Source organism: Staurois parvus, unplaced genomic scaffold (assembly GCF_062004578.1).
Source record: "Staurois parvus isolate SC_StPar_1 unplaced genomic scaffold, SC_StPar_1.0 ptg000225l, whole genome shotgun sequence".
In the NCBI taxonomy this organism is placed as follows: domain Eukaryota; kingdom Metazoa; phylum Chordata; class Amphibia; order Anura; family Ranidae; genus Staurois; species Staurois parvus.
In genome coordinates this window covers 2,079,451-2,097,901 of record NW_028318021.1, presented here as the reverse complement: position 1 = coordinate 2,097,901, position 18,451 = coordinate 2,079,451, and the positions used below count along the sequence as shown (strand labels likewise).

The 18,451-nt window shown below is 47.2% G+C and overlaps 1 protein-coding gene across 1 annotated transcript in view; it reads left to right on the top strand.

Annotated features, from left to right (window-relative positions):
- The window catches only part of LOC149460562 (tetraspanin-11-like), a 123,357-nt gene that overhangs the window by 42,133 nt on the left and 62,773 nt on the right, over positions 1 to 18,451 (top strand). The window contains exon 2 of the mRNA XM_089679473.1: positions 6,909 to 7,006. Coding sequence (XP_089535599.1) covers positions 6,920 to 7,006 — 87 coding nt within the window. The 5' untranslated portion in view covers positions 6,909 to 6,919. The remainder of the gene's footprint in view (positions 1 to 6,908; positions 7,007 to 18,451) is intronic.

The window sequence follows — 18,451 nt, the reverse complement described above, 5'->3', positions numbered from 1 at the left end:
ATTAAACTTTATTGCTATCACAAGGGAGCTAAACTCTCCCTATGGGTTACCATAAGCAGTTAACAGGTCCTCTTTATAGAGATATCAGGTGTTTATTAGACCCCCAATGTCTAATAGACCCCTGATTTCCCCAGCTTACCAGTCCTTAGATGTAGTGGCCGCTAGTGTTCTTTTTTAGAGGGTCTTTTTTCTTTATTTTCACCTGGTGATTTAGCAAGTAACACACTTCCTGTACTAATATGACAACATTCACTCACCCTCCTCTATTAGGCCAATAGAACACCCCCTGTCCTCTTGCCTATTACATAGATTAATGGGGTCCTGTAGTCCTCAGAACAGTCCTAAGAACTGATAAAAGCACAGGCAGAGAGCACTGGAAGTGGTCTGCTGACAGTATTTATGTGAAGGTCAACATATTTTTTGCTCTTCTCCTTTATGACTTTAGAAGAAGTTCTGAATGGCAGGTTTTCTTAAATGGCTCAATACTCTGTTTAACATTTTTGTTACTTGGCATTGTGAGGCATGTTTACCTGTGACTCTGGCAGGTGTTCAGTGCTGTAGTTTTTTTGGTCTTTCGCTATGGTTGTTTCTTCTGCAACTGAGTGGCATTACACCGTGTTCCAAATTATTATGCAAATTATATTTTTCTCATTTACCTAAATAATTGATGTAAATAACAGTCAGCATAATTCTCATGTTATCAACGATTAGGAGTACAATCCAAATTGTATTGAACAAACCTCCTAATGATAACAGGATTTTTTTTTTTTAAACATGAAAATCTTACAATGCACTGTTCCAAATTATTATGCACAGTAAGTTTCAAAACACTTTATAGGTTGTAAAGAACTGAAAATTGTCATTTGTTGTGTTTGCAGCATATTTACTGAAATCAAAAGCTATTTCAATCAAACTTTTAACAACATTTTAACTTTTTAAACATTTTAACAGGTCACGTTACATTTTAACATAGGACCCCTTATTGATAGCAGCTTCACAAGTCTTGCATCCATTGAACTTTTTTGGACAGTTTCTGCTTGAATTTGTTTGCAAGATGTCAGAATAGCCTCCCAGAGCTGCTGTTTGGATGTAAACTGCCTCCCACCCTCATAGATCTTTTGCTTGAGGATGCTCAAAAGTTTCTCAATAGGATTGAGGTCAGGGGAGGATGGAGGCCACACCACGACTTTCTCTCCTTTTATCCCCATAGCAGCCATTGATGCAGAAGTATTCTTTGCAGCATAAGTTGGTGCATTGTCATTCATGAAGATGATTTTATTACGGAAAGCATAGTTCTTCCTTCTGTACCAGGGAAGAAAGTGGTCAGTCATAAACTCCACATACTTTGCAGAGGTCATCTTTAAACCTTCGGGGACCCTAAAGGGGCCGGCCAGCTCTGTTCCCATGATTCTGGCCCAAAACATGACTCCACCACCGTCTTGCAGCCTTGTTGGAACAGGGTGGCCGTCCACCAACCATCCACTACTCCATCCATCTGGACCATCCAGGGTTGCACGGCACTCATCAGTGAACAGGACTGTTTAAAAATTAGTCTTCATGTATTATTCTGCCCAATGCAGCCATTTCTGCTTGTGAGCATTGGTTAGTGGTGGCCGAATAGAAGGTTTATACACAGTTGCAAGACTCTGGAGGACTCTACACCTTGATGTCCGTGGGACTCCAGAGGCACCAGCAGCTTCAAATATCTGTTTGCTGCTATGTAATGGTATTTTAGCAGCTGCTCTCTTGATCCGATGCATGGATCTGGCAGAAATCTTTCTCGATGTGCCTTTATCTGCAAGAACCCGTCTGTGCTCTGAATCAGCCACAAATCTCTTAATAGTGTGATGATCACGCTTACGTTTTCGTGAAATATCTAATGTTTTCATACCTCGTCCAAGGCATTGAACTATTTCACTCTTTTCGGCAGCAGAGAGATCCTTTTTCTTCCCCATATTGCTTGAAAATGGTGCTCTGCTTAATAATGTGGAGCACCCTCCTTTAGTAGTTTTTCCTTAAATTGGGCTCACCAGCCAATCTAATTATCACAGGTGTCCGAGATTGTTTTCAGTGATCAAAAGAGCCCTGACACACAATGCCATCCATGAGTTAAACTGAAAAACAAAATATTTAATCTTTGTGACACTTAAATAGAACTTGCATAATAATTTGAAATAGGGTGTATATGCATCATTTCTCCCTGAATCTGGGGGTACCTCTGTGTGACGTTGTCTACAATTACCCTAACAAATGTTCTTTTTGACATTTCCCCATGCCATTGATTGGCTTTTCTGAACAAGGAAAGAAATCAGAGGAATGGTTAAAGAAGAAATCCAGGCAAATTTTTTATTTTCCCATGCAGTGGGGCTGTGCCCGCACTGCATGTGTTAAATGCTTGTTTTTGTTTAGGGGCTCGGAAAGCAAAGATATACTTACTTCATCTGCCGATCCTCTGAGCGCAAGACCAGTCCTCACCACTCCTGCCCCCCCGCATGCTAGCGGTCTTGTGAATGGGCTGTTCCTGATGTCATCACGCCCTCTGGACGTGGGGAGCACAGTTTTCCGGAGGATCTGAGGAATGGGTAAGTATAGCTTTACCCTAAGCCCTTAGACAAAACGAGCACTTAACCCATGCAGTGCGGGCACAGCCCCACTGCATGGGAAAATCAAATTTTTAATTGAAGTTCTGCTTTAATAGCAAAGGAAGGTTCAGAATTGATATTGCCATGATAAGGCCATACATCTTAAATATATCAATGACCTCCTATTTTGCCAATGCACCATATGTAATTGACTCAAATAACCAAAGAAGCTTGCAATTTACTTGTACATGTTAACGTTAAAGGGAACCTACTGTATACTTCATTTAACCGCTTTCCTGCCTTATGGTAGAACTACTGCTACGGAGCAGCAGGGCTGAGCAAAATCATGTATAAATACATGATTTTCATTTTCGGGTAGGGGGAGCACACTGCTCTCCCTGCTCCACCATTGGCGGCTAGAGATGTCAATCACTGGGTCCCAGCCGATGATTCCCTGCCGACACCTGGCGATCGTTAGGGAAAGCTGACAGGGGAAAGAAATGTGTGTAAACAACACAGGTCTCTCTTCTGCCAGCAAGGACATGCTGCTTTGTATTTCTCTGCACAGCAGAGAAAAACAAAGCAGCATGTCTCCCTAGTAAAACAAACACAGTACATAATGTAAACCGGCACACAATTAACCCTTTGATCGCCCCAGATATTAGCCCCTTCCTGCCCAGTGTCATTAGTACACTGTCAGTGCTTTTTATTAGCACTGATTACTGTATTAGTGTCATTGAGATGTCAGTGGCACTTAGTCAGTCCCCCCCTCCCAGTGTCAGAATGCCCACCGCAGTCCCGCTATAAGTCACTGTTCGCTGCCATTACTAGTATAAAATAAATTAAAATATAAATTCCAGTATATATACTGCCATTTGTAGACGCTATAACTTTCATGTAAACCAATTAAATTACATGTATTGGGATTTTTTTTTAGCAAAGACATGTAGCAGAATACATTTTGGCCTAAATTTATGCCTAAATTTATGAAGAAATTTGATTTTTTACATTTTTAATGGATGTTTTATAACAAAAAGTAAAAAATATTGTTTGTTTTTTTTTAAATTGATGGTCTTTTTTTGTTTATAGGGCAAAAAATAACAAATGAAGAGGTCATCAAATACCAATGAAAAAAGCTCTATTTGCGGGGACAATTTACATAAATTTCATTTATGTACAGCCCTGCATGACCGCACAATTGCCAGTTAAAGTAACGGTGGCACCATATCACAAAAAATGGCCTGGTCAGGAAGGGGGGCTAATTCTCTGGAGGGCAAGTGGCTAACCTTAAGGGATTGAGGTGGAACTAAAGTCTTCTCTCTGCTCCAGCAATCTCTTTAGGATCCCTCCAGCTTGGACTCTTGTAGCTATGCATATACCATACCATCCAAAAGTACAAATGAAACTAGCGCTCAAATCTTCATGCAGACTAGAAGGAATTCTGAATGTCAAACATTGAGGTGCAGCCCCTCAAAGATCGGGAAATCTTGGTACTGGTGAACAAAAGCAAACACGGGCGCACTCTCATCGTGCATTACCATGGTACACCACGTATTTATTATAAAAACATATAGATATATACTCACAAACCAAAAGGTAATAAGAACAGAGCAGGTAGTCCGTAATGACAGTCCAATGGAATACTGAACCCTTATAGGGATAGGCCAATGCGTTTCGGGAGACGAACTCCCTTCTTGAGAACTCTGAAGAAGGGAGTTTGTCTCCCGAAACGCATTAGCCTATCCCTATAAGGGTGCAGTATTCCATTGGACTGTCATTACGGACTACCTGCTCTGTTTTTATTCCCTTTTGGTTTGTGAGTATATATCTATATTTTTTTATAATTAATATGTGGTGTACCACGGTAATGCACGATGAGAGTGCACATATACCATACCAAGGACAGGTCTATGCATATACCTTTACAGGCAAAATTTCCATGAAAAAAAATAATGTGGCTTTGTTTTATAACAAAGCCAAGTGATCATGTTGTCAGCATTGAAATGGTTGTCAGTGAGTTTGTTAATAAGCAAAGCGAACCCTAATGCTAACCAAAACCTGATGCAGACCCTAACACTAACCATAATGCTTAGCCTAATGCTAATCCTAAAATTGGATTCACACATCTCACCTCCTGTATGCTGTGTTACTGCCGACATGTTAACACAGCTTGTGTCAGTCTTTCATGTGCATTATGTTAAGGCAGTTTACCTCTAAACTCTTAGAATGCTTAGACTACAATCGCCTGAGCTCCTACCTCACTGACAACAACCTTCTTGACCCTTTACAATCTGGTTTTCACTCACTCCACTGAAACTGCCCTACTACAACTCACTAATGATTTACTAACTGCTAAATTCAAATGGCCACTAGTTCATACTCTTACTACTTGACCTCTCTGCGGCTTTTGATACTGTTGACCATCCCCTCCTCCTCAAAAAACTCCACTCTCTTGGCCTTTGAGACTCTGCTCTCTCCTGGTTCTCCTCCTACATATCCTGCACTCCTTCAGCATTACCTATAACTCTGTCTCCTCCTCTCCACTTCCACTTTCTGTAGCGGTCCCTTGAGGTTCTGTCCTTGGACCTCTTCTCTTCTCCATCTATACCTCCTCCCTTGGTCACTTGATAAACTCCCGTGGCGTTTAGTACCATCTCTATGCTGATGACACACAAATCTATATTTCTACTCCTCACCTCTTCAGCCTCCTCTCGCATTACTAACCTACTAAGTGACTTATCAGCATGGATGTCACTCCACTTCCTCAAACTAAATCTTTCTAAAATGGAGCTCATACTATTCCCTCCAGCCTGTGCCCCCTCCCCTGACTTCTCCATCAAGATCAATAATACAACCATCAGTCCCTCCCCTCATGCCAGGGTACTAGGTGTAATCCTAGACTCCCATCTGTCCTTTCAGTCCCAAATCCAATCACTGTCCAAATCTTGTAGACTTCACCTCCGCAACATCTCCAAGATACGATCGTTCCTAACCTCGGAAACCTCTAAGCAACTTATTCACTCCCTTGTTATCTCTCGCCTTGACTATTGTAACTCCCTCCTCATTGGCCTACCTCATCGCAGGCTATCCCCTCTTCAGTCTATCATGAATGCTGCTGCCAGACTCAACCACCTTACTAACCGTTCCATATCTGCCATCCCTCTTTGCCAATCCCTCCACTGGCTTCCCATTGCCCAACGGATAAAATTCAATACATTAACAATAACATATAAAGCCATGTACAACTCTGCCCCCAATTACATCACCAATCTTGTCTCCAAATATCACCCAAATCATCCTCTCCGCTCCTCACATGACCTCCTGCTCTCTAGCTCCCTTGTCTCCTCCTCCCATGCTCGTCTCCAGGACTTCTCCAGAGCCTTCCCCATCCTCTGGAACTTTCTACCACAATCTATCCGACTATAACCTACTCTACCCACTTTTAGACGATCTCTGAAAACCTATCTCTTCAGGGAAGCCTATCCTGCCTTCAGCTAATAACAGAATCTTCTATTCCTCCTATCAGTTCATCCCCCACAGTTATTACCTTTTGTACCACCAGCCCCTCCTTTTTAGATTGTAAGCTCCAAGGAGCAGGGCTCTCCTAACCCTCTTGTATTGAACTGTATTGTTGCTGTATTGTCTCCCTTTATATTGTAAAGCGCAGAGCAAACTGTTGGCGCTATATAAATCCTGTATAATAATAATAACAATAATAAGGCAGTCAATGTACTTTGAATGAGTTGCAAATGCACAGAAACAGACACGCTGCATTTTTTCCAACACAGCACACCACAACGCACAGTGTGTAGACGAAATACAAAAGTGTGTTTTGGCCCATATGCTTACCCTAATGCTAATGAAAACCATATTGCTAATCATAACCCTTTTGTTAGCCACCATGCCATGTGATCATCATGTTAGCGCTGTCATGGTGATCACATGACTTGGTAGATAAAGAACTACATATAGCCAAATATAAATATAAAATGTAAAAACCATGATTCCTAAATATAATAAATCAATAATATAGCTTCACATAGAAACATATAGAAATGAAAAACAAATTTTTCGTACTTTTACTCGGTTTCTTTAGAACTATATATTCTTGATTCTGATTGGCTGCTGCTGTATCTAACATTTTTAGTTTTGCTTGCTCCTAACTTTTTATATGTCCTCCCAGCATTCGCTGTTAGTTATGAGAAATGATTTTTGCCCTGCATAGATATTTACAGATCTGTGTAGGAAGGAAAATCAATAAGTTATTTACCAGATGCATATATATTCCGTGGAGCAGTTAGTAAACTATAAACTGTTTATTTTTAGATTTTGCTGCGATGGGACATGAACAGGACGAGGAGAAAGATGAGAGAGGATCAATCTGCCTAAAATATCTGTTATTCCTCTTTAACTTCTTCTTTTGGGTGAGTTTCAAAATAGTCTATTATCAAACAGAATTCCTGAGTGAGAAGCCTCTGACGGAATTGCTTCTGGGCATTTACACCTTTCCATTTTTGTCTGCTACAAAATGACAGATTATCTTTAAAAGTTTAGTTGAATGCTTTTTGGTCAATTCTATTTTACAACTTTTGAATGTTATTAAGTTTTTAACTGATATACTTAAATACTAATTTAAAAAGTCATAAAATATCTGTTTTAGAAAGAAACATTTAATAAGGGCTGCACTCATGATATTCATTCTGCTGAACGAATACCCAGCACATTCTAATCCAGATGGCCCAGCTAGAAAAGAGGAAGGGGGTGTGCCCCTCCTCTAAATCATTTAGCAAGGGGTCTGTGTTCTTTTCCAAATGATGCTTTATGCATTGACCCAGAGACCCAGTCTGTCCTGACAGTATGGTCACCTGCTGACTTGGCACCATCCACAGGCAGCTTAACTCTTCTTTAAAACACAGAGGTTTAATCTAATGAAAATTTAGTTCAACTAATTGCAGTGCAGAGTATTTTTTTCCATTTTTTTTATGTGTTAGAAGATAATGACTTTCCCAAATCCCATCTTTGCAAAGTATTAACAGTGACTGAGGGAAAATGGATGAAATGTGGAAGGTCTAGCTAGGACTAAACTAACTAGCACTAAGCAGGAGGTGAGGGCAAAGGAAGATACCAAATTCTCACTAGTAAACAATCTGTAGTAACCCAAAATCACCAATATTGTCAGCATACTACAGAAAAATTATAACATTACACAGCTCAATACAAGACATACAAAAATACATGAAAGTGGGGCAGAACAGTCTGTGTCTCCCTGTTTTTCAAGTCTCTTTTTCCAAGCTATAAAAAGTTTAGCTGCAGCCAAGTTTGCTTATTTATTCTTTAAAAATAATGTTTTCCTCCATCCAGTGTAATTAAAGTGGTTTTAAAGCCTGAAGGTTTTTTTTTTTACCTTTATGCATTCTATGCATGAAAAACCTTGAGTGTGCAGCTCTGCCTCTCAGCTCTCCTTATTAGAGATGAGCGAATCGAAGTAGGCGAAGTGGAATTCGTTTCGAATATTAGGAAAATTTCGATTCGCGTCGAATCCGAAAATAAGCAGACTTCGGATGCGCGAATCGAAATTTTTCCTAAAATGGCGGCTTCATGTGCGGCGACGGAGCGGGGATGTCTGGGAAGGCGTGCAGACAAGGCGCGCTGACCCATAATGCATTCATTCATGACATGTGATCGCATTAGCCAATCAGCAGCCAGCCAGCACAGTGTAATGGTCGAGCTATAAATAGCGGCCATTTTAGAATTCTCCATTTGCCTCCAGTCATTCAACAGAGGCAGACCTGGCTGTATGCAGGGAGAGAGTTAGGGACAGAGAAACGTTAGTTAGGGCCACAGAATCGTTACTTAGGGCCATAGAAACGTTACATAGGGCCACAGAAACGTTTACTTAGGGCCACAGAATCGTTAGTTAGGGCCACAGAAACGTTACTTAGGGACACAGAATTGTTACTCAGGGACAGACAGAAATGTTACTGAGGGATACAGAATTGTTACTGAGGGCCACAGAATCGTTACTTAGGGCCACAGAAACGTTACTTAGGGCCACAGAATTGTTACTTTGGGACAGACACAGAATTGTTACTGAGGGACACAGATTTGTTACTGAGGGCCACAGAATCGTTACTTAGGGCCACAGAATTGTTACTTAGGGACAGACACAGAATTGTTACTGAGGGACACAGATTTGTTATTGAGGGCCACAGAATCGTTACTTAGGGCCACAGAATTGTTACTTAGGGACAGACACAGAATTGTTAGTGAGGGACACAGATTTGTTACTGAGGGCCACAGAACCGTTACTTAGGGCCACAGAAACGTTACTTAGGGCCACAGAATTGTTACTTAGGGACAGACAAAGAATTGTTACTGAGGGACAAAGATTTGTTACTGAGGGCCACAGAATCGTTACTTAGGGCCACAGAATTGTTACTTAGGGACAGACACAGAATTGTTATTGAGGGACACAGAATTGTTACTGAGGGCCACAGAAACGTTACTTAGGGCCACAGAAACGTTACTTAGGGCCACAGAATTGTTACTTAGGGACAGACACAGAATTGTTATTGAGGGACACAGAATTGTTACCAAGGGCCACAGAAACGTTACTTAGGGCCACAGAAACGTTACTTAGGGCCACAGAATCGTTACTTAGGGACACAGAAACGTTACTTAGGGACACAGAAACGTTACTTAGGGACACAGAATTGTTACTCAGGGACAGACAGAATTGTTACTGAGGGATACAGAATTGTTACTGAGGGCCACAGAATCGTTACTTAGGGCCACAGAAACGTTACTTAGGGCCACAGAATTGTTACTTAGGGACAGACACAGAATTGTTACTGAGGGACACAGATTTGTTACTGAGGGCCACAGAATCGTTACTTAGGGCCACAGAAACGTTACTTAGGGCCACAGAATTGTTACTTAGGGACAGACACAGAATTGTTACTGAGGGACACAGAATTGTTACTGAGGGCCACAGAAACGTTACTTAGGGCCACAGAATCGTTACTTAGGGCCACAGAAACGTTACTTAGGGACACAGAATTGTTACTCAGGGACAGACAGAATTGTTACTGAGGGATACAGCATTGTTACTGAGGGCCACAGAATCGTTACTTAGGGCCACAGAAACGTTACTTAGGGCCACAGAATTGTTACTTAGGGACAGACAGAATTGTTACTGAGGGACACAGATTTGTTACTGAGGGCCACAGAATCGTTACTTAGGGCCACAGAATTGTTACTTAGGGACAGACACAGAATTGTTACTGAGGGACACAGATTTGTTACTGAGGGCCACAGGATCGTTACTTAGGGCCACAGAAACGTTACTTAGGGCCACAGAATTGTTACTTAGGGACAGACACAGAATTGTTATTGAGGGACACAGAATTGTTACTGAGGGCCACAGAACCGTTACTTAGGGCCACAGAAACGTTACTTAGGGCCACAGAATTGTTACTTAGGGACAGACACAGAATTGTTACTGAGGGACACAGATTTGTTACTGAGGGCCACAGAATCGTTACTTAGGGCCACAGAATTGTTACTTAGGGACAGACACAGAATTGTTACTGAGGGACACAGATTTGTTACTGAGGGCCACAGAATCATTACTTAGGGCCACAGAAACGTTACTTAGGGCCACAGAATTGTTACTTAGGGACAGACACAGAATTGTTATTGAGGGACACAGAATTGTTACTGACGGCCACAGAACCGTTACTTAGGGACACAGAAACGTTACTTAGGGCCACAGAATTGTTACTTAGGGACAGACACAGAATTGTTACTGAGGGACACAGATTTGTTACTTAGGGCCACAGAATCGTTACTTAGGGCCACAGAATTGTTACTTAGGGACAGACACATAATTGTTACTGAGGGACACAGATTTGTTACTGAGGGCCACAGAAACGTTACTTAGGGCCACAGAAACGTTACTTAGGGCCACAGAATCGTTACTTAGGGCCACAGAAACGTTACTTAGGGCCCCAGAAACTTTACTTAGGGCCACAGAATTGTTACTTAGGGACACAGAATTGTTACTCAGGGACAGACACAGAATTGTTACTGAGGGATACAGAATTGTTACTGAGGGCCACAGAAACGTTACTTAGGGCCACAGAAACGTTACTTAGGGCCACAGAATTGTTACTTAGGGACAGACACAGAATTGTTACTGAGTGACACAGAATTGTTACTGAGGGCCACAGAACCGTTACTTAGGGCCACAGAAACGTTACTTAGGGACACAGAATTGTTACTCAGGGACAGACACAGAATTGTTACTGAGGGACACAGAATTGTTACTGAGGGCCAGAGAACTGTTACTGAGGGCCACAGAACTGTTACTTAGGGCCACAGAAACGTTACTTAGGGCCACAGAAACGTTACTTAGGGCCACAGAAACATTACTTAGGGCTACAGAAACGTTACTTAGGGCCACAGAATCGTTACTTAGGGCCACAGAAATGTTACTTAGGGCCACAGAAACGTTACTTAGGGACACAGAAACGTTACTTAGGGACACAGAATTGTTACTCAGGGACAGACACAGAATTGTTACTCAGGGACAGACACAGAATTGTTACTGAGGGACACAGAATTGTTACTGAGGGACACAGATTTGTTACTGAGGGACACAGAACCGTTACTTAGGGCCACAGAACCATTACTTAGGGCCACAGAAATGTTACTTAGGGACACAGAATTGTTACTCAGGGACACAGAATTGTTACTGAGGGACACAGAATTGTTACTGAGGGACACAGAATTGTTACTCAGGGACACAGAATTGTTACTCAGGGACACAGAATTGTTACTGAGGGACACAGAATTGTTACTGAGGGACACAGAATTGTTACTCAGGGACACAGAATTGTTACTCAGGGACAGACACAGAATTGTTACTGAGGGACACAGAATTGTTACTGAGGGACACAGAATTGTTACTGAGGGCCACAGAACTGTTACTTAGGGCCACAGAAACGTTACTCAGGGACACAGAATTGTTACTCAGGGACAGACACAGAATTGTTACTCAGGGACACAGAATCGTTTAATTAAAGAGTATGTCAGACAACATGCAGAGGAGTGGCAGAGGAGGCAATGTTTTAGGAGCGAGCAGACATGGCAGCAGAGGAAGGGGTCGTGGCAGCACTATTCGCAGCCAGAGGCCAGTGCTCCCGGTGTCATCGAGCGGTCGTGTCTCCACCGACAACCCTGCCGTCATTGATTGGTTGGCTCGGTCGTCTTCCTCTTCCCAGGTCACCTCTGACACCTACAGCCAACGGTCGGTGGGTACGTCAGACACAACCGTTAGTTGGCATGGCCCGGGACCAAGCCCACTGAAATCACGTGTCCTCTACCTGCCCCTGTCCTTTGGTGTTCCCTCACCAAGCGAAGTATCGCATGCTGTGAGCTCAGCCCCACTGTACTTTGAGGAAGAGCAAACAGAGGGCGGTCAGGAACGGGGGGAGACATCCGCCTCTTCAGCAGCCAGGCGAAGAAGTAGTGGCGAGGAGAGTGGCTCGGTAGCCGGTCTAGAGACAGGTCTGTCTCCTGACCCACACGCAGCCGAGGGGGCTAGTAGTGAGGCGGAGACCCTTATTGATGATGAGGAGGCTGATCGCACTTGGCAGCCTCGTCGTCATCAGGCTATTGCTTCCGCATCATCAGGAGAAGAGGGTGGCAGCTTGGCAGCGAGCAAAACAGTCGGTGGGTTGCCCAGGAGGCAGCAGGGTCGCAGCAGTGTCAGTGGAGGCAAACGGCCACGGAGTACAGCACCAGCTCCACTGCAGCCTACCACCACGGCCAGTAGTGGTGCCGGTGTGCACGGAGGAAGCAGCAGTCAGCCAGTGAGGAGTATCGGGGGCAAAGTTTCCTACTCGGCGGTGTGGCAATTTTTTGTCAAGCCGCCCGAGGAAGTAAACGTAGCCGTATGTCGACTATGTGGCCAGAAAGTCAAGCGTGGCCAGGGGGCCAATGTTGGGACTACAGCGTTGCGGCAGCATATGCAGCGTCGCCATTTGGTGGCCTGGGAAAACCGTGATAAAGATACGGCGGTTCTGCCCGCCCCAGCCCCCGCTCCATCACCCGCTCCGTTACTTGCTCCGTCACCCGACGTCAATCGCCCTCTATCAGCCAGTCAAGGCTCCAACACCTCTGCTGAGGGGAGTTGTCGCTCGTTGCCATCTTCCGCTCGTTCAGATGCTCCTTCTCCTGCTACTCCTGTTCACAGATTCCGTCAGCAGTCTTTCTTGGAATCCGTTTCCAAGAGACAACAGTTTGCGAGCACGCACCCGACGGTGCAAAAGCTGAACGTCCTCCTGTCCAAGTTGCTGGTGCTGCAGTCCCTCCCTTTCCAAGTGGTGGACTCAGCACCTTTCCGAGAAATGATGGCTTGTGCCGCGCCGCGGTGGAGAGTGCCAAGCCGTCATTTCTTCGCCAAAAAGGCAGTGCCAGCCCTGCATTCACATGTAGAAGAGATGGTGGGCCAGTCTTTAAGCATGTCGGTCTCTGCCAAAGTGCACGGCAGTGCCGACGTGTGGAGCTGTAACTACGGTCAGGGACAGTACATGTCATTTACGGCCCACTGGGTGAACGTGGTGCCGTCACAGCCGCACCAGCAACTTGGACAGGTCACGCCGCTTTTGCCTCTACGTTTGCACGTCCTTGGTCCACAAAACATGTCCGCCTCTACCACCTCTTCTTCCTTCGTGTCCTCAGCCGCCACCCACGTGCCAAGTCCCATTACCCGACCGGCATATCACATGTGCAGGGCGCAACGGTGTCACGCTGTGCTGCACCTGGTATGCCTTGGCGAACGTAGTCACACAGGGGAGGAACTTCTCAGTGTAATGAACAGAGAAATCGACAGATGGCTGTCTCCGCGCAAACTGAAAATCGGAACCATGTTGACCGACAACGGAAAGAACATGGTGTCTGCTCTGCGTCAAGGAAGGTTGTGCCATGCGCCATGCATGGCTCACGTGTTCTATCTGGTTGTCAAGCGGTTCCTAAAATCCACCATCCCACTGCAAGACATCCTTAAAATGTCACGTAAACTTTGCATGCATTTCAGCCATTCCTACACCGCAAAGCACACCCTCCTTGAGCTGCAGCGGCAGAACGGAATTCCACAGCATCGCCTGATCTGCGACGTTGCAACAAGGTGGAATTCAACCCTACACATGTTAGACCGCCTTTACGAACAGCGAAAGGCCATCACCGATTTCCTGATGTTACAAGCGGATAAAGGTACTCCCCTGTGTAACTTAGATGTCAGCCATTGGCAGCTCATGCGTGACACCTGCCGCTTGCTCAGGCCCTTTGAGGAGGCCACGCTATTCGTGAGTCGCCAGGACTATGGGATGAACGACGTCATTCCTCTGTTGCACGTCCTGGAACAAATGCTGTTAACAATGGCTGGTCAGGGTGCGGTAGACGTGGCGCACAGATCTCAACGCCACATGACCCCTGTGGGGGCAGGACAGGAAGAAGAGGAGGAGGTAGAGGAGGACATTTGTGCTCAGGAATTATTGAGTGAAATGGGTGGTTTTTCCACTCAGCGGACAGGAGTGGAGGAGCAGGAGCATGTGGTAGAGGAGGAGGAGGAGGAGACAGAGGACCCAGACGCACCGTGGCAGTATGCTGTGGAGATGGAGGCAGGGAGTCCCTCGCATTCCTTGGCACAAATGGCACATAGCATGCTCGGTTGCTTGCGTAGCGACAGCCGAATAATAACCATCAGACAGAGGGATGACTTTTGGCTGTCCACCTTGTTGGACCCTCGCTACCGTTCAAAAATGGTGGCCTTTTTCACACCTGCTGAGAGGGAGGCCAAAATAACGTCCATCCTCAGACACTGTGGGCCCTGTGCGCTCGCGTTCCGCTGCCATGGCAGCAAAGGAGGGGTGGGGTGGTAGGAGCAGTGGTAGCTCCACCAGCAGCGGCTGCCTCAGTCTGCAGTTGATGATGAGTAGCTTTCTTCACCAGCGCAGTGAGGAAACTACTAACCAGCCGCAGCAGCAGCAGCATCAGGTGGACCTGGAGCAGGACCTCAAACAACAGGCTTGGGCCTACTTGGACAGCACCCTGCCAACCGAGGTAGACAATCCCCTTGACTACTGGGCAACGAAACTTGACCTTTGGCCCCAACTAGCTGAATTTGCCCTTGAAAGGCTGTCATGCCCGACCAGTAGCGTGGCATCGGAGCGCGTGTTTAGTGCGGCAGGAGGTATTGTAACTCCGCGGAGGACACGACTGTCCACCCAAAGTGTGGAGAGACTCACGTTTGTGAAAATGAATCAGGCGTGGATTAGTCTGGATTTCAAACCACCAGTTCCTGACACAACTGATTAAATCCGCCATCAATCATGCCCCTGCTATGTGCCACTTTCAGGTCTACTCACACTGCTGGTGTGTTCCATTTTTTGTCATAGGGTGCTGGCAGATTACGGGCCTCCCATAGCTGCTGCCAGGCCCCTAATTTGCCATGGGCCCCTATACCGCCTCCTCATGCTGTTGCCAAGTCCAGAGTCTCTCATGGGTCCCTGTACGGCCTCCCATTGCTGCTGTCTCCATCGCCACACTCTGCCATGTGCCACTTTCATGTCTCCTCACACTGCTGGTGTGTTCCATTTTTTGTCATAAGGTGCTGGCAGATTACGGGCCTCCCATAGCTGCTGCCAGGCCCCTAATCTGCCATGGGCCCCTATACCGCCTCCTCATGCTGCTGCCAGGTCCAGAGTCTCTCATGGGTCCCTGTACGGCCTCCCATTGCTGCTGTCTCCATCGCCACACTCTGCCATGTGCCACTTTCAGGTCTCCTCACACTGCTGGTGTGTTCCATTTTTTGTCATAGGGTGCTGGCAGATTACGGGCCTCCTATAGCTGCTGCCAGGCCCCTAATCTGCCATGGGCCCCTGTACCGCCTCCTCATGCTGCTGCCAGGTCCACAGTGTCTCATGCCATGTGCCACTTTCAGGTCTCCTCACACTGCTGGTGTGTTCAATTTTTTGACATAGGGTGCTGGCAGATTATGGGCCTCCTATAGTTGCTGCCAGGCCCCTAATCTGCCATGGGCCCCTGTACCGCCTCCTCATGCTGCTGCCAGGTCCACAGTGTCTCATGCCATGTGCCACTTTCAGGTCTCCTCACACTGCTGGTGTGTTGAATTTTTTGACATAGGGTGCTGGCAGATTACGGGCCTCCCATAGCTGCTGCCAGGCCCCTAATCTGCCATGGGCCCCTATACCGCCTCCTCATGCTGCTGCCAGGTCCAGAGTCTCTCATGGGTCCCTGTACGGCCTCCCATTGCTGCTGTCTCCATCGCCACACTCTGCCATGTGCCACTTTCAGGTCTCCTCACACTGCTGGTGTGTTCAATTTTTTGACATAGGGTGCTGGCAGATTACGGGCCTCCCATAGCTGCTGCCAGGCCCCTAATCTGCCATGGGCCCCTGTACCGCCTCCTCATGCTGCTGCCAGGTCCACAGTGTCTCATGCCATGTGCCACTTTCAGGTCTCCTCACACTGCTGGTGTGTTGAATTTTTTGACATAGGGTGCTGGCAGATTACGGGCCTCCCATAGCTGCTGCCAGGCCCCTAATCTGCCATGGGCCCCTGTACCGCCTCCTCATGCTGCTGCCAGGTCCAGAGTCTCTCATGGGTCCCTGTACGGCATCCCATTGCTGCTGTCTCCATCGCCACACTCTGCCATGTGCCACTTTCAGGTCTCCTCACACACTGCTGGTGTGTTCAATTTTTTGACATAGGGTGCTGGCAGATTACAGGCCTCCTATAGCTGCTGCCAGGCCCCTAATCTGCCATGGGCCCCTATACCGCCTCCTCATGCTGCTGCCAGGTCCAGAGTCTCTCATGGGTCCCTGTACGGCCTCCCATTGCTGCTGTCTCCATCGCCACACTCTGCCATGTGCCACTTTCAGGTCTCCTCACACTATGGTGTGTTCAATTTTTTGACATAGGGTGCTGGCAGATTATGGGCCTCCCATAGCTGCTGCCAGGCCCCTAATCTGCCATGGGCCCCTGTACCGCCTCCTCATGCTGCTGCCAGGTCCAGAGTCTCTCATGGGTCCCTGTACGGCCTCCCATTGCTGCTGTCTCCATCGCCACACTCTGCCATGTGCCACTTTCAGGTCTCCTCACACACTGCTGGTGTGTTCAATTTTTTGACATAGGGTGCTGGCAGATTACGGGCCTCCTATAGCTGCTGCCAGGCCCCTAATCTGCCATGGGCCCCTATACCGCCTCCTCATGCTGCTGCCAGGTCCAGAGTCTCTCATGGGTCCCTGTACGGCCTCCCATTGCTGCTGTCTCCATCGCCACACTCTGCCATGTGCCACTTTCAGGTCTCCTCACACACTGCTGGTGTGTTCAATTTTTTGACATAGGGTGCTGGCAGATTACGGGCCTCCCATAGCTGCTGCCAGGCCCCTAATCTGCCATGGGCCCCTATACCGCCTCCTCATGCTGCTGCCAGGTCCAGAGTCTCTCATGGGTCCCTGTACGGCCTCCCATTGCTGCTGTCTCCATCGCCACACTCTGCCATGTGCCACTTTCAGGTCTCCTCACACTATGGTGTGTTCAATTTTTTGACATAGGGTGCTGGCAGATTACGGGCCTCCCATAGCTGCTGCCAGGCCCCTAATCTGCCATGGGCCCCTGTACCGCCTCCTCATGCTGCTGCCAGGTCCAGAATCTCTCATGGGTCCCTGTACGGCCTCCCATTGCTGCTGTCTCCATCGCCACACTCTGCCATGTGCCACTTTCAGGTCTCCTCACACACTGCTGGTGTGTTAAATTTTTTGACATAGGGTGCTGGCAGTTTACGGGCCTCCCATAGCTGCTGCCAGGCCCCTAATCTGCCATGGGCCCCTATACCGCCTCCTCATGCTGCTGCCAAGTCCAGAGTCTGTCATGGGTCCCTGTACGGCCTCCCATTGCTGCTGTCTCCATCGCCACACTCTGCCATGTGCCACTTTCAGGTCTCCTCACACACTGCTGGTGTGTTCAATTTTTTGACATAGGGTGCTGGCAGATTACGGGCCTCCCATAGCTGCTGCCAGGCCCCTAATCTGCCATGGGCCCCTGTACCGCCTCCTCATGCTGCTGCCAGGTGCGCAGTGTCTCATGCCATGTGCCACTTTCAGGTCTCCTCACACTGCTGGTGTGTTGAATTTTTTGACATAGGGTGCTGGCAGATTACGGGCCTCCCATAGCTGCTGCCAGGCCCCTAATCTGCCATGGGCCCCTAAACCGCCTCCTCATGCTGCTGCCAGGTCCAGAGTCTCTCATGGGTCCCTGTACGGCCTCCCATTGCTGCTGTCTCCATCGCCACACTCTGCCATGTGCCACTTTCAGGTCTCCTCACACTATGGTGTGTTCAATTTTTTGACATAGGGTGCTGGCAGATTACGGGCCTCCCATAGCTGCTGCCAGGCCCCTAATCTGCCATGGGCCCCTGTACCGCCTCCTCATGCTGCTGCCAGGTCCAGAGTCTCTCATGGGTCCCTGTACGGCCTCCCATTGCTGCTGTCTCCATCGCCACACTCTGCCATGTGCCACTTTCAGGTCTCCTCACACACTGCTGGTGTGTTCAATTTTTTGACATAGGGTGCTGGCAGATTACGGGCCTCCCATAGCTGCTGCCAGGCCCCTAATCTGCCATGGGCCCCTGTACCGCCTCCTCATGCTGCTGCCAGGTCCACAGTGTCTCATGCCATGTGCCACTTTCAGGTCTCCTCACACTGCTGGTGTGTTCCATTTTTTGTCATAGGGTGCTGGCAGATTACGGGCCTCCCATAGCTGCTGCCAGGCCCCTAATCTGC